The sequence below is a fragment of the Aythya ferina genome (genome assembly GCF_964211825.1).
Source record: "Aythya ferina genome assembly, chromosome: 5".
Taxonomy (NCBI): Eukaryota; Metazoa; Chordata; class Aves; order Anseriformes; family Anatidae; genus Aythya; species Aythya ferina.
Window position 1 is genome coordinate 27214478 of NC_140301.1, and position 23088 is coordinate 27237565.

General features: G+C 37.3%; 1 protein-coding gene across 5 annotated transcripts in view; it reads left to right on the forward strand.

Moving 5' to 3' along the window:
• The first annotated feature begins 542 nt into the window (after window positions 1–542).
• EIF2AK4 (eukaryotic translation initiation factor 2 alpha kinase 4) overlaps window positions 543–23088 on the forward strand; it is a 38362-nt gene continuing 15816 nt past the window's right edge. The window contains exons 1-23 of one of the 5 annotated variants that reach the window (XM_084521322.1): window positions 543–863; window positions 1350–1397; window positions 2463–2578; window positions 3689–3791; window positions 6325–6498; window positions 8388–8468; window positions 8961–9109; window positions 10553–10665; window positions 11682–11839; window positions 12264–12799; window positions 13171–13280; window positions 13627–13784; window positions 14140–14552; window positions 15302–15371; window positions 16505–16588; window positions 17054–17176; window positions 17675–17779; window positions 18083–18140; window positions 18846–18925; window positions 19593–19694; window positions 20118–20168; window positions 21240–21476; window positions 22018–22093. In XM_084521322.1, coding sequence (XP_084377448.1) covers window positions 711–863; window positions 1350–1397; window positions 2463–2578; window positions 3689–3791; window positions 6325–6498; window positions 8388–8468; window positions 8961–9109; window positions 10553–10665; window positions 11682–11839; window positions 12264–12799; window positions 13171–13280; window positions 13627–13784; window positions 14140–14552; window positions 15302–15371; window positions 16505–16588; window positions 17054–17176; window positions 17675–17779; window positions 18083–18140; window positions 18846–18925; window positions 19593–19694; window positions 20118–20168; window positions 21240–21476; window positions 22018–22093 — 3298 coding nt within the window. In that variant the 5' untranslated portion in view covers window positions 543–710. Of the gene's footprint in view, window positions 864–892; window positions 1027–1349; window positions 1398–2462; window positions 2579–3688; window positions 3792–6324; window positions 6499–8387; window positions 8469–8960; window positions 9110–10552; window positions 10666–11681; window positions 11840–12263; window positions 12800–13170; window positions 13281–13626; window positions 13785–14139; window positions 14553–15301; window positions 15372–16504; window positions 16589–17053; window positions 17177–17674; window positions 17780–18082; window positions 18141–18845; window positions 18926–19592; window positions 19695–20117; window positions 20169–21239; window positions 21477–22017; window positions 22094–23088 lie in introns of those variants that run through there. The other 4 variants (XR_014693659.1, XM_084521319.1, XM_084521320.1 and 1 more) reach the window with 4 other exon arrangements.

Genomic DNA, 23088 nt, shown 5'->3' on the forward strand with positions numbered 1-23088 from the left:
ATTAAATGAAGTGGAAAGATAAACAAAAGTATGCACGTAGCAAGTTCTCACGTTCAGAAGGACTAACAGAGCTATAGAAACTACTCAGTAGAGTAGCTCCCTCCTTAGGTAGTCTACTTAGAACAAAAAGCCTATACACAAAGGTCAGTAAGGTGAGAAGGGTGATATATATGCCCTCAGGGTAGCAAGCTATGGACTACTAGAACGTTTCCATTTGCCAGGGAATGCACACCTAATGCATGAATTTATATGTTTAAATTTACTTCGGGTATTTTCGTCAGGATCTCAAAACTTAAAAGGTGACCTCATCTTCTCATCATCCTTCTGTTCAGCAGAAGGGAAAGGCTGAAGAAAAGCACGTTTCCTTTCTGCTCACCGCCGCTCCCCCGACAGCTCCCCGCTGCCTCTGTGCCACGTCCCACCACAGCCACCCGCGGACAGGCCGTGGCCTTGCCGGGCGTTCAGCCAGGAAACCCCTGCGGTGCTCACACCCCGCCTCCGGGTGGAAGCCACGGGAGAAGCTCCAGCCCCAGCCCAGCCTTCACCCCGCCGCCCCCGGACACGCCGTGCGGCCGGGAGCGGGGCCGTGCGGCCGGGGCTCCTCCTCCTCCTCCTCCCGCTGCCGCCGCGGGGCCGGCGCCGCTCGCAGGGTGGCAGCGCCGCGGGGCCGCCCGCCATGGCGGCCGCCCGCCGCCGCCCGGGGAGCTGACATGGCCCGGCCGAGCGGCGCGCAGCAGCTGCCGGCGGAGGCGGCCGCGGAGCCGCCGGAGAGCTACCAGCTGCGGCAGGAGAACGAGCTGCAGGCGCTGGAGTCCATCTACGGGCAGGACTTCCAGGATCTGCGGCAGGGCCGGGCCTGGAAGGTAGCGAGCGGGGCCCCGCGGCCCGGTGCGGGGAGGCGGCGGCGCTCGGTGGCCGTGCTGCATCCGCCCGCCTCGCTGGGCTTTATTTCATTTACTGTTTGCTTTATCCACGCGGGCCCTCGTCCTCCTGCCTCCCGGCTGAACGGGAAGCCCAGCGAAACAGGTCTCCGTTCTGGAGAGGAACAGAGCGGGTTTTGATTAACTGGCTTTTTATTTTTTTATTTTTTAATGCTTCCTAATTTATTCTTTAGCTGACTAATTACATACCTGCTTATCTCATTCATCTCGTCGGCATACGTGTTGCTGATCTCTGCACATTCACTCTATACTGTGGCTTATTCTCACTGTGGCTGTTTTCCATCAGAACTTGATACTTACACTTTATTTTTTTACAGTATTATTTTTTTTTAATTACAATTGATTGCCCAGGTCAGCTACTCATTACTCTTTTCCATTTCTCTTTCATGTCTGCAATGTCTTCTTGAGAATTTTTTTCCAGCTGCATCTGGTGGCACTGTTCTCCTGTACCCGGAGGTACTGGTTACTTACATCAGTCCCCCAAAACTTCACTGTTACTCTTGTCTGTCTGTCCTCTTTTGGCTTTAGTTTCTACAAAGTATCATGGCTGCTAATGTTTTTTCTGCCATATACCCTAACCTAAAATTCTTGCAGAAACTGGTGACTTTTTTGGGGGGAGGAAAGGGACTGGAATTTAATGCTAGCAATGTCAGTAACTTCCCAAGTTCTTAGAGTTCATAGCAGTGCTGCTGGTCTCCCTCCCTATTAAATTTATACCTGACATGCTTTTGACTTTACCTGTACTTTTCCCACTTGGAAATGCAAAGGCAAAGTAGAGGGGATATTGACCATCTTTTAACTCATTCCCGTATGTGTTTTTCTACGTCATCTTATTTCCATACCTGCTCCTAACATTACTAAGGTCTGTTCCCTTTAAAAAAAAAAATCTACTTGAAAAGAAAAAGTTTAGAACGTTTATATGGGAATGTTCTACTTTAAAAACAAAACAAAACAACAAAAAAAAAACTTCAAGAGAATGGCAGGAAGGGCAATGCTAGTTAAAATTACGCTTTATGTCAAAAATAAAAATATAAATACAACAAATCTACTATTTATTTGGCCATGCAAGATGTGATGTTGTCGTCTATCGTCATGTCAGAAAATAATGATTGGTGTTTGTTAGTGAGCTAAAACAAACAGAAAAGAAACAATTTTATTCGTATGTTGAATGTATTAATTTGCGATATTCCACAAATAATCTGTCACAGATTGTTAACTTTTTTCTACTACTAGCCTACAGTAAGCAAAATAGGAAGATTTTATTATTAAGCCTCCTCTTTGCTTAGTCTGACTCATCTTTCTATTAACTGTAACTGCAAATTTATCAGATAAGCTGTGGTAAAGAACCACCTCACCTTCATTGAGCAGCATCAACACTTTAATGTATTACTTCCATGGTTTGGATGGTCTAACCTGAATTCTGCCATGATACAGGTTGTGAGAGTTGTGTGCAATAACTCCTGCTTCCATTATAACAACAACAACAAAACTTTTAAATCAAAGCTTTGTTTTCCATTTTAGGTACGACAGCCTCCTGAAATTAATTTAGTTCTGCATCCTCAGGGATTGACTGGTGGTAATGAAGTATATGCCAAAGTTGATCTGTGGGTCAAGTGTCCACATACCTACCCCGATACGTGAGTATACATTAAAATATAACCTTTTTTTTTTTTCTGTGAACATTTATCTCTTTTTCATATTGAAATGTATGTTGAAAGAACGTGGTTTTATTTGTTGCTTATTTTTGCTTTCTGCATGTCTGTATTTGTTCAGCCTGTGGTATGAGGGGTGACCATAAATCTTTTTGCCTGAATTGGATGTGGTCTCTTGTGCAATGGAGAATAATAGGGCTACATTTGTCAGGAAAAGATTGCAGCCCTGAGCTGTAACTTAAAGATAAGTAAGTACAGGTGTACCTGTTAACATCTTAGTGCCCTTTTGAAACTTTTTCTCTTCACGGCCTATTCTGCTAATAGTGGGACTGACTATTTGTAAAACAATCTGTTGTCCTACTTGCACCTGGTATTCCTGTTTTCTGCTCTTGGAAGAGATCTCCACAGAGATAGTAAAAAGAATTGCATATAGTGAGCACTCCTGGTGTTTTGGGTCAGCAAGTAATTTTGGGGTATAGAATTGCTGTGCAGGCACAGACCAAAATGTTCCATTCAGTCCTTATGACACTGACTGTGTCCACAGCAGAGCTGCCTTTACCCATCCATTTGTACTGTGGCCTGAGGGGCGTTGTTCCCAGCCAAGTAGTAGCTCAGTTATACCCTGTAGCATGGGGCACAGCAGTCCCTTTACTTTCTTTTGTTTGTTTGTTTAAGTTACCATAGCTATGCAGGCTTCTTTATGTTTTTGTCACCTGTACAGTGGTGATAAATTTTAAGCACCTAAATATTATGCTAGTAATATTTGCAAAGAACTGTTACGTAAGTCACTAGTTAAGAGCTGGCTGAATCATAAGAGACTGCAGGGAGAAGACCTTGATAGGTCTTCTGTTACTTGTAGCTGACAAGTAATGTGCAACTAGAAAAACTAATGAGTATAAAATCAGATCTCTGACTTCATATCATGTATGTAATATTTATGAACTGCCTCGTTGAGTATTGACCAATTGCCAAGTGACTATGAACTCCATTCCTTTTCCATCGCTGACCATTTTACCTGCCTTCTGTCTTACACAGGAGTTTTTTACACTTCTTTTTTAATAAGGCCATTCTTTATGTTCTGTTGCTGTCCCCCAGTGTCCCTGAAATAGAACTGAAAAATGCAAAAGGCTTGTCAAATGAGAAAATAAATGAATTAAAATCCAGACTAGCTGAACTGGCAAAACAGCGCTGCGGAGAGGTAAGAACTCTTCACTTGAGAAATATGCTCTGGTCCTAAATAGTTCCAAAAATGTATAATATAATGAAATACATCCATATTGGAAGTATGATTTATCTTTTTATTATAAACGTTTCTGTTTAATGAAAGTTCAGAATTTGCACACTTCTACAATACAGTGTATATGTAAAAATGAAAGCTTTATTCCTGTTTAAAGGCAGATTTAAAGGCTCAGTTTGTTCCTAGTTATTTCACAGTATGAAAGGCAAGAACTTACTCCAAAACTGAGAATTTTGTGCACTTTTCAGATTAATCTGAGTACTGTAAGTGGATATAGCTTTTAAAACAAACTGACAACATAGGGAGTTTGTCAGTATGATCTGCTTCATCCAATGCTGAACTGGAGGGTGAGAGACCATGATTATAACACCAGCTCAACAGCTGACTTCTTCTGGGGCTGTAGCACAGTCACTCCATGCCATTGTGCCTTTTTTCCTACTGTGCCTAAGAATGTTGATACATGACTTCCCCACTGAATATGGTAAAAAGAGAAAGGTGGATAAATATGTGAAGCATAGAAGTTGTATTTAGTTTTAAAGGACCTTATAGCTCCCCGGGTGTATTTGGTATTAAGGATACCTTTTTACATTGCTGCTGAGAATTGAAATGATTCAAAGAGTTAGTAGCAAACAACAAATTCTTTGTGAAAGCAGTGTTTATGGCATATTTCTTATCTCTATGTGGAAATGTTACAGGTGAGCACATTTGATTTGCTCTATTTGCCTTTTTGAACATGAAAGATACACAGCTGCAGAAGTTACTATATGCTGCAATAATATTCTGCTTTCAATTTCATAAGTCTGTCAACTTCACAAGTTTGGCAGGGGTTGCTCCGCTTCTAGTGTTGCCACATCAATGCCTTTTTCCATTTGTATACTACACTGCTATTTTATTTTATTTTTTGGCCAACTTTAATACAGATACTTTCAAAAGAACTCTTCTGATGCTGTTTTGTTCGTTATATTTAATGCCAAGATTTCTTTTTATAATGACTGCACTATGGACAATTATAACAAACACTAGAAACAAGGTTCAAACTTTCAAAGTAACCACAAAGCCATGACATACATTCTCAGTCTGCTCACAACTGACCCTAGGAGAGCAATCCTATTGGCTTGTAGGGCTTTAAATACCATTTTGATTTCTGATCTAATTGAAAGAGGCTACAAAAATGTTACACGTTTTTCTAATAATTATCCAGAGGGAGGATCTTGCTTGATCCAGAAACAGGCAGGTACAGTTGTGAGTTACACATACAGTACATTTTTAATGAATGCAATACACAATGTAGTCTTGCATTATTTTCTCTGCAGGGAAAGGGAGTCAACTATTCTCTCTGCCTTGGAAGATATGCTTTATTAAACTGTATTCAGCAATATTGAAAAAATTAAAATGCTTCAGTTACCTGTCAAGCTGAACAACAGATGGATTTTTTTAAATTACTGGGATTTTTTTTCTTTTTTTATACCTTTGCACATGCATGTTTGCCTTGCATTTTTAATAGTAACCTGAGAAAGATAATCTAGTTTGCACGTCAGACATATGAATATTGTGCTATTCTTTCTATTCTGAATTGCCTTCTGTCTTCATTCTTATTTTTAAAAAAGGTGTTTCATTGTTTGAAGATGTTTGAAATGTCAGTCTGTTAGAGGCAGATGGTATAATTTGGTATGGCAGTTCTTCCAGCTATACATGCAAATTGAGCTCAGTGCTGCTTCTGAGTCTGTTGGGATGTATCTTTCTAATGCGTTCTTTGGTTTTGGAGTTGTAGTGGTCTACGAGTGCTGTGGACTGCTTGAATTAATAGAGAAATGCTACTAGGCTGAAGAAAGCTTAAGTCCTGACAGGTCAATAGGCCATCAGTGTATAACTAGTTGAAGTAAACAGTAACTGAAAATTTATTTCATCCTGGCAAGCTGTGCAGCAGAATTTAGCTAAGGTTTCAGTGCAGTTCTTATTTTAGTAGTTGTAGTTTTAGAAATGTGAAATGCCTTATGTGGCTTTACAGTTCTAACTGTGAGGCTAGATTAGAGAGAAAGGATTGGATTTATTGTTAAGAATGAAAAAAAGCAACTATTTTGTAGTAGTAGTAGCTACAGTGATGGACAATTTTAAAGGATTTATTGTTGTAGTTGATATGTCTTAAACATGTATCTTTGTGAATAGGAAAATATACCTAAAAGGAGATAAAAAAAAAAAAAAAAAAGATTTTGCAGGGAGGGAAGAGGGAAAGTGCTTAAATCTGTCTTTCAGTAATTTTCACCGTCTGTGCTACTGTGGTCAGGGATTTTTATTAATGAACCGTAACATGAAATAGCTCTGACAAAAAGTATTGAAATACAGTAAATTAATCTGGTAAGTAACAAAATGAACAGTCACACACAGTTGCTGCTGTATTGCTTTTCCAAGTGGGGTATCATTTTACAATGTTCTTTGAACTTGTTCTTTCAACTAGTTTGAGCTCTGCATGTCATTCATGTTTATTTTCTTTCAGGTGATGATATTTGAACTTGCAGGTCATATACAATCATTTCTCAGTGAGTATAATAAACCACCTTCCAAGTCATTTCATGAAGAAATGCTAAAAAATCATCAGAAAGAACAAGAAAGGCTGGCTCAGGAGGAATTGCGTAGGGCACAAGAAGTTAAAAGAAGAGAAGAGCAGGAGGTAAGAGAAATTAAAGAAATAACCCTGTATTGTTTATGTTATTTTAACAATCTGTAGTAGATTTATGTAGCAAAGTTTTGCTAGTGGGGGGCTGAAGGGGTGGCTTCTGTGAGAAGAATCCAGAAGCTGCCTTGTGTTAGGTAAGGGCCAGCCCCAAAGGGACCGGCTTCTGCCCAGACCCGAGCCAATAAGCGATGTTGTTTGCACCTCTGTGAGAGCAGATTTAAGAAAGGGAAAAAAACAACTGCTGCACAACAGCAGCTGGGAGAGTGAGGAGTGAGAAACAGCCTTGCATACACCAAGGTCAGTGAAGAAGGAGGGGGAGGAGGTGCTCCAGGTGCCAGATCAGAAGTTCCCCTGCAGCCCGTGGGGTACCACAGTGGAGCTGGGTTCCACGCTGCAGCCCATGGAGGAGACCCTGGTGGAGCAGGTGGATCTGCCCTGAAGGAAGCAGCAGCCTGTGGAGGACCCCTGCAGGAGGAGGCCCCAGGCTGGAGCTGCAGCCTGTGGAGAGGAGTCCACACAGGAGCAGGTGACCTGGCAGGAGCTGCTGTCCGTGGGAGACTGATGTTGGAGCAGTTTGCTTCTGATGGATGGACCCATGCTGGAGTTCTTGAAGAGCTGCTGCCTGTGGGAAGCCCCCACAGGCTCAGTTCAGGAAGGACGGCATCTCATGGGAGGGACCTCACGTGGAGCAGGGGCAGGGAGGGACCGTGAAGGAGAAGCGGAGACGAAGAGTTAGGGACTGACCTCAGCCCCCATTCCCTGTTTCTCTGTGCTGCTCGAGGGAAGGAGGTGGAATGGGGTGGGTAGGGGAAAGGTGTTTTTAGTTTTTGTTTCTCACTTCTCTAGCTTGTTAGGATTAAGCAATAAATTTCTCTAATCTCCCTACACTGAGTCTGAGTTGCTTGTGACAGTAACTGTTGAGTGATCTTCCTGTCCTTATTTCAACCCTTGAGTCCTTTTTATTGTTTTTTTCTCCCCATTTCCCTTTGAGGAAGAGGAGTGAGAGAGCAGTTGTGGTGGAGCTCAGCTACCCACCTGAGTAAAACCACCCTCCACACAGTCATGATTTTGTAAATCATCCTGCATAGCCATAGGTTTTAAGGAATTATAATTTATCAACTGACACTGACAGCTCTGACCAATAGGTACTATGTGAATTATCTGCTGCTGTTGTTGTAACATTTTACGGATGAATTTTTAACCTTGAGAAATACTTGTGTAAACTTGAATGTTTGCACTACTGAATGTTTGCAATACTGAAGCAAACTTGAATGTTGTTTACTGATCCTATGGAAACCATTTATAAAGGGGATCTTATACAAAAGTGTGAGTAAATACATTCAGTGTGTTCCAGCTTAAACTAGGAATTATTATCCAGATACATACATAATCCTACCTTTCTTCACCATAGATTGACTGCTATATTCACTATGACAAACTCCTCTAGAGAGCAGTAAATTCAATCTAAGGAGACACATTTATTCTGCACTAGAAGTGAGGGCATTCATCTGGGTCACAGAGAATTGTGGTGTGAAATCTCCACACTGTGGCAATACGGGCATAATAGCTATTAATCTAAAAAATAACTTTTTAGCTTACTTCTCGATATCTTCTATGTATGAAACTTTATTCTTGGGTCTGTCAGTAGAAGTTATTTTCTTTTATCTGAATTCCATTAAACTTCATCATACACTTGATGCTATTTTGTCTTAACAGTTGATATCTTTTTATTATTAATGTTACTTTATTTTATTCTTCTGAGATCTACAAATACTCTAACACTTTTGTAAAGTCAATATCCTAGATTTTTGACAAGGTAAGATTAGCAGTTGCATTGTACGCACTGTTTGTTGCATGTTAAACAGCACTGAAATTCATTTCAGCAACGTGAAATCCTTAACGAGATTCAGAGACGGGAGGAAGAGAAAAGAGAAGAAAGAAAAAAGAAGGAAATCGCCAAACAGGTACTCTTTCTAAGCAGATGTCCTAAAAACATTGCAATACCTCTTTGTCAACTCCGTAGCACACAGGAATTTGAAAGAATAACATGACTCAACTGTTCTTGATACCTTCTCTCATCTCATGCTTTTATTAGATCTAGGTTAAAGTAACATCTGTTCTTGAATTCATGGAACTTTTTTCTGAAATAAAACTAACTGTAAGGGAAAATAATTTAGTGGCATCTTTTTAGTGTTCTGGGATGGATGTTTTTAAACAGACATAGAGTAAATCTAGTATGGTAATGTGTTAACTGTTTCATTCCAAAGCATCCTTACAGTCCTGCCCAGACAGTGCTGAAATGTGCTTTCTGAATCTCAGCACTTCTTCCTCAGCTTCATCTGTACATTTATTATGGAAATCTATTTTCTTCTCTGATCTGGATGACTTTATAGAATAGTAGTCAAGTATACCCGCATATTCTTCTGTACTTATCCAGTATTTGTCCCGATTTACAGGAACGTCTGGAAATAGCTGCTCAGACAAGTCAAGAAAATTCTCACAGGAGAGATACTGCAGGGTACAGAGTTGCTTCCAGTTTGAATGGGAACTGTTTGGAACGTGGAGTGAATAATAAACACCGCCCAAATTCAGCTGGACGTTCAAAGTATGTATGTCTCTTTGCATGTGGATTTTTTAATCACAGTTTGCATTTGGCAGTTGTTTCTGTATAGTATTTGATAATCCAGAAATCCGCTTTCCTATCTCATTGCTAATCTTAGTATAATCAAATGAGATGCTGTCTTTGCTTGTGGAACAAGACGTGTCTCAAAAGTTTGTGTTACTATGCTTTAACATCAAACACATACAATGGACTAATACAGACTTACCACAGAACTGTTCTTGCATTATGCCTTCTTTGCATTTTGTGTTCTTAAAAAAAAAAAAAAAAATAGAGAGAGAGAAGAAAAAAGGGCAGAGTTACTTATTCTAACAATGATAAAAATAATCAAAAATGATCTAGAAGTGCCCTGGTACCATATTTGTAGAGTTAAGCAAAAGCTCAGCCTATTTAGTTTTCTGAGGTCTGTCTTTACAAGGACAGTGGTTCCCTTTGTTTGTATGTTCATGAAGCCTGAAATTTTGGCTACTGGGACTTAAACATTCAGAAGTTTATTTTAAATGTTTTTAATTTCATTTATAAAGTACATTTGAGTTCAGAAGGCCAGATGCTTTTTTTGTATATTGTTCTTTATACAGCTCTAGTGAAGTGACATCTCCAATGTATGTTTTTTTCTTTCTTAAATTCAGTATTTTGAAGGAGTTTCTACATGACCCTTCATATACTCTTGTGATCTCTATACATAATTGCATTTATTTGGAGGACACGCTGTATAATGGTGATAATTCTATTTTGAAGTAGATTGTACTAAGATATAATGGAGGTTAGTTTACATTAGTGGTTTTCAGTTCTTTCTGATCTTAAATGCAGCTCCATACATGCATGTGAGAAGGTTTGGAATGTACCACTTCATTGGTTTTTGTTGTTGTTGTTTAGGCATTTTGTGTGTGTTTTTTTGTTTGCTTTTTTTGCAAAACTTTCTCCTTGCAGGATTAATTTAGAGGAGTAAAATCAAAAGGCAAATCCATTTTAAGTTGGGAAAAATAATTACGCTAAAGCTGGAATGATCTTTAAAAAACTGCATATATTTGCTTTTTGTTATGTTTTGAAAGATAATACAAATCAAGACACACTTAGGTATTTCTCAGAGCAGTAGTATGTTTGTTGTGGTGGTTGGTGTTATTATTTCTGTTATGTTTTCCAAACTGAAGATGTCATCCTCAGCTGCAGAAGTTTTAAGGTTTGGATTGAACTCCTTGCTGATTCAATTCCTGGCTTTGATTTTAGACACCCAGTGCAAAATGTTGTTGTTTGTGAAATGCTGGATTTCTACTCAGATGTTTACGTTTACACTAACTTTGATGAATGTTATGATTGAGTACAAAAGTGCCTGAAAACTAATCCTGTTACAGAAATGATATGTTTAGGAACTAGGGACTGCAACAATATTTTTTTGAGACAGAGAAAAATGTTCTGTCCACGTTGCAGACGAGAACGCCAGTTTTCTATTGGTAATAATGAAGAGTCCACCAGCAATTACGAGGTGTTGAACTTCAGCACAAGCGCTGGGCAACTTACTGTTCATAAAGGAAAATGTTTAGGTAAGCAAAGTAACATTTGCAGCTTGACATACTATTTTGGGAGCTGTTGTTTTTTGGGAGGGAGAAAACCTGAACAATGTTACCAGGTACAAAGTAGCAAGGGAGAGAAAATATTGTTGTGGTATATGAAATGTCATAGCCAGGACTGGGAGAGAGTAATATGCAAAATTACTTTGTGATAAATATTTCATATTTTCTTAAGATTATTTTAAGTAAATGTCCATTTCTCCTGAAACAATTACATAACTGAATAGCTATACCAAAAAAACACCCATTCAATGTTTTATATTCTCTTCATAACTAAAATAACTCCCTAAGCAGATTTTTTTTTGAATTTAAATGAATAGCTAGCTTGTCAAATACACATTGCCACCAAGCAAGAAATCATTTAACTTCAGGAAATGTGAAACCAGTGGTAAGAGCAGGGTTAGGGATACAGGCTTTTTTCTGCACCATCACTGCTGATAGCAGTGGGATGAAAGCAGCAATTCTAGTGACAACTAAATACATGCAAGAGTAGGAGACTTTTGGAGATGAAAGGCCTCCATGGAGTGCCATGTAAGTGGACCATAAAATGTTCTTGTTCTTTTTCAGCATAGCGCTTCCTCAGTGGCAGGATAAGCAATCTAAAAGTCTCTGATGCAAAAATAATTTTATTATATTGCAGTTTTATGTTAAACAGTTATGTCCATAAGAGTTTGGCATTTGTTCAGCAGGAAGAGTAATCAGTTATTGAAACCTGAAATTCTTAAAATGTGCAGCAATTTCTGCCAATTTGCTGTAGTTTTAATTTGACTAGTATTAGTTTATTTTATCTGCATAGAATTCACATTCATCAGAACTGATAATTTTCATGCCACATGTAGGTACAAATTTTGTTTAGTTGTAAGTAGTTCCGCATTTCAGGAGTTGTAGAAAACAGTGTTTCTTTAGCATTTGCAGGAGCTCTTGTCAAGCCTTTACCAAAAAAAAAAAAAAAAAGAAACTGTCTTCCCCTTCTCTCCCTTCATGTATAGGCAAGGATGAACAGCTTGGTAAATCAGTCTACAATGCATTGGAAATTCACAGTGGAGACTTTGTTTTAGTATATGAGTGGGTTCTGCACTGGCAAAAAAAGATGGGAAAATTTCTTACAACACAGGAAAGAGAAAAGATTGAGAAGTGTAAGAAGCAGGTAATGCCCATGTGTTGCACTTGGCTTGATAAAGTTTAGGGCGTGTTCGATGCTTTTGATAAAACTCTTAATTTATATTAAGCTTGGGAGGGTGGTGATGAGTCTGAAAAGTTCAGAGTTTTCCACTTCAGAGCAAAATTAACATATTGGGGTATTCAGGAGTACATTTAAAGTAATACAACTACAAGGAAGTGTACCTGCAAGCATGCATAAATAAAATAATAAAATATTACAATTCTGAAACAAGAGGAAATCAGATGTGCCTGGCAGAAACCAGAGTTGTTCTTGCCCCTTGTCTACAATGCATTTTTTTCACATGAGGATGAGGATGTCATATACTGTATATATTTTTTTGTATTATCTATTTTAATTGTGCGTTCATGAAATATGACACAATGCATGTTATGTTGTTTTTCTCTAACAGCTTCAGGGTGCAGAGACAGAGTTCAGCTCACTGACAAAGCTAAGTCACCCAAACATAGTACATTATATATGTATGAACCTTAAAGAACGGGATGATTCAATTGTGGTGGACATTTTAGTGGAGCACATAAGTGGTTACAGCCTTTCTACATACTTGCACAAAGAGACTCCGGTTCCAATTGAGCAGTTGCGCCATTATGTGACCCAGATTTTGTCAGCTCTCGACTACTTGCACAGTAATTCAGTAGTGCACAAAGTTCTTTGTGCTTCCAGTATCCTGGTAGATGCTGAAGGAAACATCAAGGTGACAGACTACAGCATTTCCAAGCGCTTAGCTGATATCTGCAAAGCAGATGTTTTTGAGCAAACCAAAGTCCGTTTTAGTGAGGATGCTCTTCCCAGCAAACCTGGAAAAAAAGGAGATGTGTGGAGTCTGGGCTTGCTTCTGCTTTCACTCAGCCAGGGCCAAGTAACGAAGGAATATCCAGTTGCTGTTCCTAGCAATTTACCTGCTGACTTCCAAGACTTTCTGGAAAAGTACGTGTTTGCTGCATTCCTGTATCTTCTTCTCTTTTATATTACTATTATTTTTATTTATTTTTAAGGCTTGAACAGTTTTTCAAAAGATCAGCTAAATCCCCCTGTGTCACTAGTCGTAGTTTTTTAGAGAAAAGGCGTTTTCTTGCTGCTGGCTCAGGCTGCTAATCTGGGATCCAGGAGAACAGATCTGGTGCTCTCTTTTGCTCTGTTCTGCCACCGGCTTTGTGTGGATAAGTCATTAGTCTCTCTTTGCCTCTGATTCCATCAGAATTGATAAAGGTGATCATTCCTTAACAGAAATCTGTTTGAACGTTTACGTCTGATCTGGGATAGTTCTTTGAACTGTTCTCTTTTTGGGTTGCTAACAGATGTGTCTGCTTAGAAGATAAGGAAAGATGGACTCCTCAGCAGCTGTTACAACATAGTTTCATAAACATTCCACAAATGAAAACACCTGTAGCAGAAGAAAATTTAGATGGTGAGAAACTCGGTTCTTTGCGTTATGTTAAATAATAACTGGACCACATGCCTGCAGTAACAGAAAAGTTGGGCTCTGCTAGAGCATCAAAATTGTGCTTATGCAAGTGCTTTGCAATAGCTACTCCAGAAGTTAAAGACCACACCAGCTTATAGGTCCATGACTAGCTGGGTTGGTCTGACTGTTGCTTTCTCATCAGTAGAGAAAGCTGATGCTTTAATTAAGCCTGGAAATTCCTCCACCTTCTGCATGATGTAAATGTGTCAATTTCTTGTAAATTTCTTCCCCTTATTGCCTTACCCCTGCACTACTACCAGTGCTGGTAACTGTGATGTCCTCATTACAGATTCAGCAGGTGTAGATTGCATGGAAACAGTTGTACCCAGCAGTCAGATATCCAGCGCTTCATTCTTCACAGAAACACAGAGACAATTTTCACGCTATTACAATGAGTTTGAAGAGCTAAAATTACTTGGCAAAGGAGCTTTTGGAGCAGTCATCAAGGTATGGTATAAAAATTATTTCCCACTATTGAATCCTTTTTGGAATGTGTTTGTCTCCTCTGAAGCAAAACAATGTACTCAACATTTACTTGGTTTTCTTGATGATTTTCTAGTGTGCTGTGCCTGTATTATGTTTGTTTTATCTGGAATTGAGTAGGCTGATAAGTTTTGTTAGGAATTACTGGGATCGTAGGGAGAGGTCCATCAGTATGGGGAAGTTTGCATTTGAATTGCAGACATTTCCCAGGTAGAGGAGGGAAAACTTCCCACTTCCGTGAAATTATTCTACTTCTGACTCCATTTATTTGGTAGAGCATTTATAAGCATTTGACTTCAGATTTGTTCAAATTTTTCAGGTGCGAAATAAGCTTGATGGTTGCTATTATGCTGTTAAACGTATCCGCATAAACACTGCCAGCAAGCAGTTTCGGAGGATTAAGGGGGAAGTAACGTTACTTTCCCGCTTGAACCATGAAAATATTGTGAGGTATTACAATGCTTGGATAGAAAAACATGAAAGTCCTGCTCCCGTTGCTCCATCATCTGAAACAGCTGAAGAGAAGAGAGTGCCCACCAAAGCAGATCTCATCCTTAATACTGAGGAGTCGAGTGATGTGGAAGCCAATGCTCCTCCCCCAGTTCTGACAAGTTCAGTTGAGTGGAGTACTTCATGTGAAAGGTCCTCCAGCAACAAGTTCAGTGGAGCTGATCAGGAGTCCAGTGATGATGACGATGATGATGGCGATGGGGTGTTCTCACATTCTTTTTTGTAAGTAGTCTTCATCATTAGCTCTGTAGGGAACAGCAGCGTGGCTGAGTATTCCAGGTTTGTGTCTTTTACCATTCTCATTTGTGTCAGATACAATTCACTGCATTTTCGTTCTGTCCTCTAGCAATAAATTACTGTATTTGCCAGCAGTTGGATAGCCAGGGAGAGGAAAATTTGTAGTTAAAGACTGTCAGTATAAGAGGAAAATGTTGGCTTAGGCTTTTAGAAATTTCTTAGCATCTGTTTCAGAATGCATGGCTGTTTACTTTTATGTTGGACTATCTTCCAACTTTAAGACATATATTTTTAATAAACAATATCAGAGAAATATTAAAAATCCTGAAAAATACCTTACTCATTCTCTCTTCTTTTGATTTTATTAACATATTCAATACCTATCACTGTGTGGGGGGTGTTTTTTTCACTTATGTTTTTGTTATTGTGGTTTAAGCATTGGATCATAAGTGAACTTATCTCAGTTTTTCTTATTGAAGGCAGAAATGAAATTTTCCTCATGTAAATATATGCCTGCATTTTTAAGAGGCTGAGCTGTCGAAAGAAGTTTGGCTTTGCAAGCAGGATACTTTTGTTTTCATATGTTTGTTTAAGGCATATAAGGGTCCTTCAATAGAAACTTAAATAAAAGAAGGATTTTTTTTTCCGCAAATATAGGCTCCAGGTTTCATAATAAATATTTTGGTAATATTTACTTTAGGAATACCAAAACATTTTATTTTTTTTTTTAATAGGCCAACCACAGATTCTGAAAGTGAAATAATTTTTGATAACGAGGATGAAAACAGTAAAGGTCACCCTCCAGTAAGTATAAAGATAAAGGTAGTGGAAATGCTGAGATCATAAAATAGCCTTTGACATGCAAACAGGTTGGTTGGGAGGTTTTGTTTGTTTCATGTAAACACAGACTCACAGGGTTATGTTCATGAAAGCAAATGTGCCATTAGGAGCTACATAAAAATACACCTGATGCTACTAATCTGAATTCTGTTTCTCACAGTGTCATTGAGCTAAATGTGAGTCACATTTCATAGTCATGAGCCTGGTTAGTGTAAGTTTAAGACATGCATGTGCGTGATTTATCAATTCACCATCTGGATTGCCTTACATCATGTGGAAGTTGAAATTCTGTTCTCTTTTTAGGGGACATAAATCAGTGTATTTGCTCATACTAGACACTTTCTGAAAGTGGTGACGTGTTTGTAGCAGTCAAAGAGATGGGAGGTCAGCATAATGTATGCGAGATTTTAGTTGTTCTTAAGATTTTGAATCACACCACTTTTAGTGAAAAGTCAGAGCACTGTATCACTAGAAAGCTAATACACGGAACTTTCTACAGCATGTAGAATCTGTCATTGCCAATCCTGATGATTTGTAAAATGCTCCAATTGATTCTTGATCTCCTTTCTGTTGAAAGGTATATCAGTATGACAAAGCTTTCAACATATATTTAATAAGATGGCAGTATGCTTACTATCATGGAAGGATAGAGAGGATTTATATATCAAAGTTACTGTTTTTCTGTTCATTATTAATTTTACTAGGTATGCTTTGTATATTGCAGTTTCAAAGGTGTTGTTTGTTCGTGTTGCTTGTTCTGTTGTTCGTGTGTTTGTTTTAAATATGACACGTTTTGAGATGCAGATTTTATCTAGATCTTCTAGAAGACTTTTCTTCCAGTGTCTAATTATGACAAAAATGTTATTCATTCTCGCTTTTGAAAGTAAGAGTTGGGTCATGTCTGTTTTTCTAGCAGATTTAGAAGCAGCAGTGTTATAAAAATGTCAATATATTATTTTGCTAATATTAAAACCCAGTCATAGAAGATGAGTTTTCATGAATGTGCTTTACCCACTAAAGAATAGTAGTATGCATTAAAAAAAAACTCTGGACAGCTTCCTGTAGCTATCTCTTCTGTTATTTTTACTGTGATACAGGGTGAAGAAGGCAATGAAAAGAGTAGCCATGAAGAAGAAGACAAGATACCAGTCATTCAGACAGTGCATTACCTGTATATTCAGGTCAGTCTGCCTGTAGCCCTGGTCTGGAAGGGAGGCATAACTAGATGGAATTAGATTTCTGTGATTGTTTGCACATGCTGTGCATACACCTCATATAATTGGTTAAGGATCCAAGTAAAATAAAGCCAAAGATACTTGGAAGTTTGGTTTAAACATAGATTATGCCTAGACAGCTTTCATCTTGTTTTTAACATTCATGTATGAAAATGGACTACTAAACAAGCTAGTATCATTGTCCCTGAAAATGGAATAGGACCCATAAGTGAAATCATATTTTCTAGCTAAAATACACCTCTCCATAAAAATTCCAAACAGCTGAATATTTCCATGATAGCTGCTTCTGAACTGTGTTTTACAGAACCAGGCATTAATATGCTCACATACTCAAGTTTCTGTGATTGTTTGTTTGTTTGTTTACAAAATTGCTCTTTTCTCCCTCTCTTCCCTACATATGCACAACTGAAGATGGAGTATTGTGAAAAGAGCACCTTAAGGGATACCATTGACCAAGGATTATATGAAGACACCAGTCGGCTTTGGAGGCTTTTCCGAGAAATTTTAGATGGGTTAGCTTACATCCATGAAAAGGTTAGTAAGTATGACAGTTATGACCTGTCCATAATATATATGTTATGATACATTCTGCTCTACTCTACTCTATTCAATTTTGAGCATTTGATTCTGTATAATTGTCTTTATTAGCAAATTTTGTTCCTTATTCTTCCTACTATTATTCAGTTCTAGGGCTTTAGAATGCATTATCATAAATTTGAATTTTGTAATGATTCACTTCAAACCTTTCCCTTTGTCATTAAAAAAAAAAAAAAAAAAAAAAAAAAGCCTACCTTTAAAAACATTGCATTAGGTATCTATTAGCACTAAAGATTGTTTCTATCTTCTGGGCTAGTGGCTGTGGTCTTACTTCAAGATTAATCATCAGTGACTTCATGCACTAAATTTTCCACTCTATATGGAATAATTAAATTATGTAATACTGCTTTTCAGTCTACTATAAAGACTTACATTTTGCATTGTGTTTCTTGTTTCATATGCTGTTGGTCTTTTGTTTTTCTCCTGCTATAACAGGGAATGATCCACAGAGACTTGAAACCTGTGAACATTTTTTTAGATTCCGATGATCATGTGAAAATTGGTGATTTTGGTTTAGCTACAGATCATCCAGCAAATGCAGTAAGTACAGCTGAAAGTGAATGAAGCAACTTTCATTTTGTGTCGTAATATTACACGAATGCTACATGATTCCATGTAATATTACATGAATATATTATATATTACAAGTAACATTACATGAATATACATTGAATATACATGAAAATAGAAAGTAATGCTCATCAGACTTTATTGTGAATGCCATAAATATTTTTATTTCTAAGAGTCTAGAATTAAATTGTGTGCTGCAAACCAAAGCAGCAAGCAAAGCCAACAGAAGCATTTCAAGTGCCATGTACAATATATCTGTTTTCCTGATTTCAGGCAATCTCTAAACAAGAAGAAAATCACTCCGATAGTTTTGCTAAGTCTGACCCATCAGGTTAGTATACATTGTAGCTTGCTTCAAATGATTTTAAGCAAAGTTCTGTTTTCTGCAATACTGTGTACACTGTTAGAACTTTGAGTCACTGTTTGAAAATGACTTTGTGTGTGTTTTGTTTGTTTGTTTGGAGAAAAAAAACACACGACTTCTGAGTGGATATGTTACATATAATCTGGCAGTTTTGCCAATTACCTGACTGAATTTGTTTCCACTGCTAGCTTTCTGCCACAGACTGGTGCTTTTATTATGGTGGGTTATGTAGAGATCCTGTGTATCTGTTCTATCTGTACTTACGTTCTCTTAACTGTGTGGCACATTTGAAGACTTCAGGGAGTTTGGTTTGGTTTTGTTGCTATTGGCTTTGCTCCATATTAGGCTGATTTTTTTGTTTGGAGAAAATGTTAGTATATGTGTATCTTAAGATGAGTGTATTGTAAGTGATACTTAGTTGTATCGTGTACTGACCTACTACAATTCTGTAAAGCAGTAGGTAGGATGTAGATAGTACAGACAGACACTTATGCTTGACATATGAAAGTAAGAACTGTTTTGCAAACTGTTCTTGCCTGGGTATCTCTTATGAAGAACTGCATTCCACCCTGAAAGCAACAAAGACAAAAGATTAGCGAGATTTCCTGACTTGGATGCTGCATTATTTTCCTGCTTTCTTGAAATTAATGTTTTTTATCTTTTGATGTGTAGGTAGTTTGACAGGAATGGTTGGTACTGCATTGTATGTCAGTCCAGAGGTCCAAGGAAACACTAAGTCTACATATAATCAGGTATGATTAAATAGACTTAATAAAAAGCCAGCATGGAATCTAAGGTACTATGTACAATGCAGGTTGCTCATGCTCAACAATGGTGAATTTGAGGTGGAAAAGGATGTGGTAGGACTTTTGAGATAATCAAGGGAATGAGAAATTTCCACCTTTGGGACCAAGGTGAAAGGATATAGGCAAGGCAGTTATTTGCGCTGTGCTGTAACTGTGTCTACATGAAACTACCTGAAGTTGAAAGGTGGGTCTTTCTAAGTGAATGGGTTAGAAATCTTACAACCTTTAGCTAAAGTAAAATGTCATCATCTGAAGTATATATTGCTCTCCTGGATTTCTAGATTGTGATTTTGGGGGGTGGTAGTACTTTTTTTTTTTCTTTACAGAGGATCCTGTTTATATGCAAATGTATATATTTCAAAGGAAGAGTGATTTCGAAGTGAAACAGAGCCCTTTATGTCATGGCAGTGCTGAGAAGATAAAAGATACTGAAGTCTTCCAAATCTGAATTGATTGCATCATTTAACAAAAATTAAACAACAACAAAAGCCAACCCACATCTCTATTATGCTCTCTAATGTGAAATGTAAACAAAATATTATTTTTCTCTGCTGTCATCTTTGGCAGAAAATTCACAGGTACTGCATTTAGATTTCCATTTTGTCTTCCACAGAAAGTGGACCTATTCAGTTTGGGTATAATATTCTTTGAAATGTCTTACCACCCCATGAATACTGCATCAGAAAGGATCTTTGTTCTTAGTCAGCTAAGACTGGTAAGTTTACAGGTATAAAAGATTGAATTCTGTGCATCACATAGTTTAAGAAAAGGAAAAGGATTCAAAACAGCAAAAATGTTTCCATGAGGAGTGCTTTTTTTTTTTTTTTTTTAAAGGAAAAAAAAGTTAAAATATCTAATACAAAGGAAAGGATAAAGTTGGAGCTGCTAGTGACATTCTCTTAATGTAATGTAGATTTCTTTGTTATTAACATTAGTCATTATTTCAGGCATTTCAGTAACATTCTTTCTGTTACCTCTTCAAATTAACTATGCCATGTTTTTTTGTTTGTTTGTTTTTCCCCCATTGAAATAAAAATGCTTGGTCTTTCTGATTAACAATATGGAACTTAAAAATAAGACCAGCTTGCATAAGCTGGAGTGACTGTTCAAACTAACTGTGTTTTTTGTTTTTTTATAGCCCAATATTGTATTTCCTCAAGACTTTGACGAAGTCAAGCATGCAAAGCAGGTAATTTTGAAGGCATTTTAACTAGTAGGTATTCTCTGTGAATAAGAATTAATTATTATTTTTTCCACTTAAGTCTAAATTAGTAATTTCTGCCAAGCTGTTATTACCTGATATTAGAACAAAGTGAAGAGAAAAAAAAAAATAAAGTTGACATGGAAATATGCTTATCCACAGAATTCCCTGAGTACAGTCATAAAGAAATGCAGAGTTCACCCATATATATGTATCTTTTAAGCTGTCATGGACAATTTTTACTTTTTAGGCATAAACAAATTGCAGCTATGTTTTTTTAACCCTTAATTTAAACTTTAGAAAGAGATCCATGTCACAGAACAGGAAGAGATATATAGCTTAAATTGACACTTTTAGTTTGAAAATTGCTACCAAGAGCTTTTTGAGCAACTTGGGACAGCAAGAATTCAGTGGATTTGAATAGAGTTTTTGTTTGTCTTTTTTTTTCTTTTTGTCTCATCATATTTAGTTCATGCCTCCATGGCAGAGGAATGAAGTGATAAGGTGCAGTGTAATTTTTTTCTGAACCATCTAAGAAAAATTCTTTGTTGTGCAAGGACTCTTTCATTAACCATTAGAATTAACTTTTTGTCTGTTTTGCTAGTGGAACAGCAATCTGTCTGTCACTAGTACCATAGAAATATTCCCTTTTTGTACAGTTTACCAAAATATGCTGGGAAGATTCTCTCTTTTTTTAGTGTCTGTAACTCTCTAACCTATGCATGTGACCGTGTTTTCTCTTAACTTTGTTAATAAAATGCCAGAGCTTGTATAACATATAACAGCAAAAAGCACTACATATTCTTGTCACCCCTTGAGACCTAAATGGACTAACAAATTTCTAATAATTTTAGTCATTTTTTTATTTGGATACTACCGTAATAAAAGATACTTAGAATAAGCAAAGAATTACCCACTTAAATATTCAGACCCTGCTTTCTTTTTTTTTTCCTGTATAGTCTGATGCATGTATCATTCTGTATATGTGATGTGTCTAAGAAGGTTTTTGTAAATACTGCTAGCATAAAAAAATATATAAAATTTTGATTTAATTTGTAGAGATCAGTTATTACATGGCTCTTGAACCACGATCCTGCAGCACGACCAACAGCTGTGGAGCTGTTAAAAAGTGAACATCTTCCACCACCACAGATGGAAGAGTCTGAGCTTCATGAAGTACTCCACCATACCTTAGCAAATGTGGATGGAAAGGCCTACCGGACTATGATGAGTCAAATATTTTCACAGCGTATATCTCCAGCTATAGACTATACCTATGACAGTGATATGCTTAAGGTTTGTAGGTGTTAAGGGGATGTTTTTGAGTTTTCTCATGTATTGGATTTAAAAAAAAAAAAAAAAAAAAAAGTGAAGTTGATGTGGTTAAACTCAAAGCATGTTTGAGATAATTGCAATCTCTTAAGATTAACCTTCACATTAGTTCCCATTTAAAGCTACAAATCTGTACTATGGGGGCTGAATACCCTCTTCCCATTTAACTTTACATTAATTCTTCAATGATGAAATAAGCTTTATTCTTAATTTATGTCAAACTAATGCATCTGATTGCCAATGTAAATTGTGGGCTTTGGCTATTTTCTTCCTTTTCTAATGGTGGCAAAGTAACCCTTCTCTGTCTGTAAGCTCATAAATCTTTCTAAATCAAAATACAAGATAACACAGTAAAATAATGCTTTGTATAACTGTAGTTTTTTATTGTGTAAACTTTACAATTGATGATAGTGAGAGAAGGTAGCAGCGTACTTATTACCTATATTGTATAGAGTGTTCGTCGCATATAAATTATATGTGTACTTTTTATTTGTGATGGTTTCAGGGTAGTTTTTCTATTTGGGCAGCCAAGATACAGCAGCATGTATGTGAGATTGTCAGCCGGATATTTAAAAGACACGGTGGGTGTGTTTACAAAAGTTGTTCATTTCCTTTTTTGTGACTGAATGGATTCAAGGGAATGGAATGGTTTTGTTGCTATCACATGAGTCACAAAGTATGTTCAGGAGTTGCATATCATTTCTAAGTTTTGTATAGTTTTTGCTGTTATTTTGGCATCCCAATAGCAGTTAACTTCAAATCTGAATGATTTAAATTTTCAATAGAAAGGACAGTCAAAATCTGAATTACGTCTTTGATTGTATCTCATTGTTCTGATGCGTCTGTGAGAGCTTTTAGATGTAGAGAGTGCTACGTAAAATGTAGGTATGAGTACGGGGATGGCTCTGTGGTGAGAAACCAAACATCCACGTGCATAGTAACTTGCCTGTGAACAAAGCCAGAATATGAATGCCTTAAAAAAGAATGTAAAAACAGAGCAAGTGTGCCTTCAGCTATACTGCCCTTAGATTTGCAGTTCAGGAATTAAATGAGCTGGAGCTAGTGTCATGATGATTTTCTTTCCATTACTTTATCCAAACAGTAGTAATAGTATTTAATTAATTTTTCTTCCTTTAAAAAAAAAAAATATATATATATATATGTATACACTGTCCCATTCAAAATGTTTTAATTCATATTATTTTATAGGAGTTAATTGTGTTTTCTATAAAAGTGGATAATCTTTAAAATAGAAACTGGAAGATTTCCTAGTAGATATACTAGTAGCAAATAATCTGATTAAGCATAAGGATATGGCAATACAAAATAAGAGAAACAGAAACCTGAAGTGAAATAAAAAGTTACCTTTTTTTCCCCTCCATTTAAAGCTTGACAAACTTTGGAAAGCAAAGTTTGGATATCTGATTTTTTTCAGTCTTTTAGTGGGGGGAAAACGTTTTCCATTAGTTTTTATCTCTATCTGCAATGATTATAAGCATTTCCCTATATTTGGGGAGCTTTCTGGTTGATTGCGTTGATTTAAGGCTTGTGTTGAAATCTAGTTGAAGATTTTGGT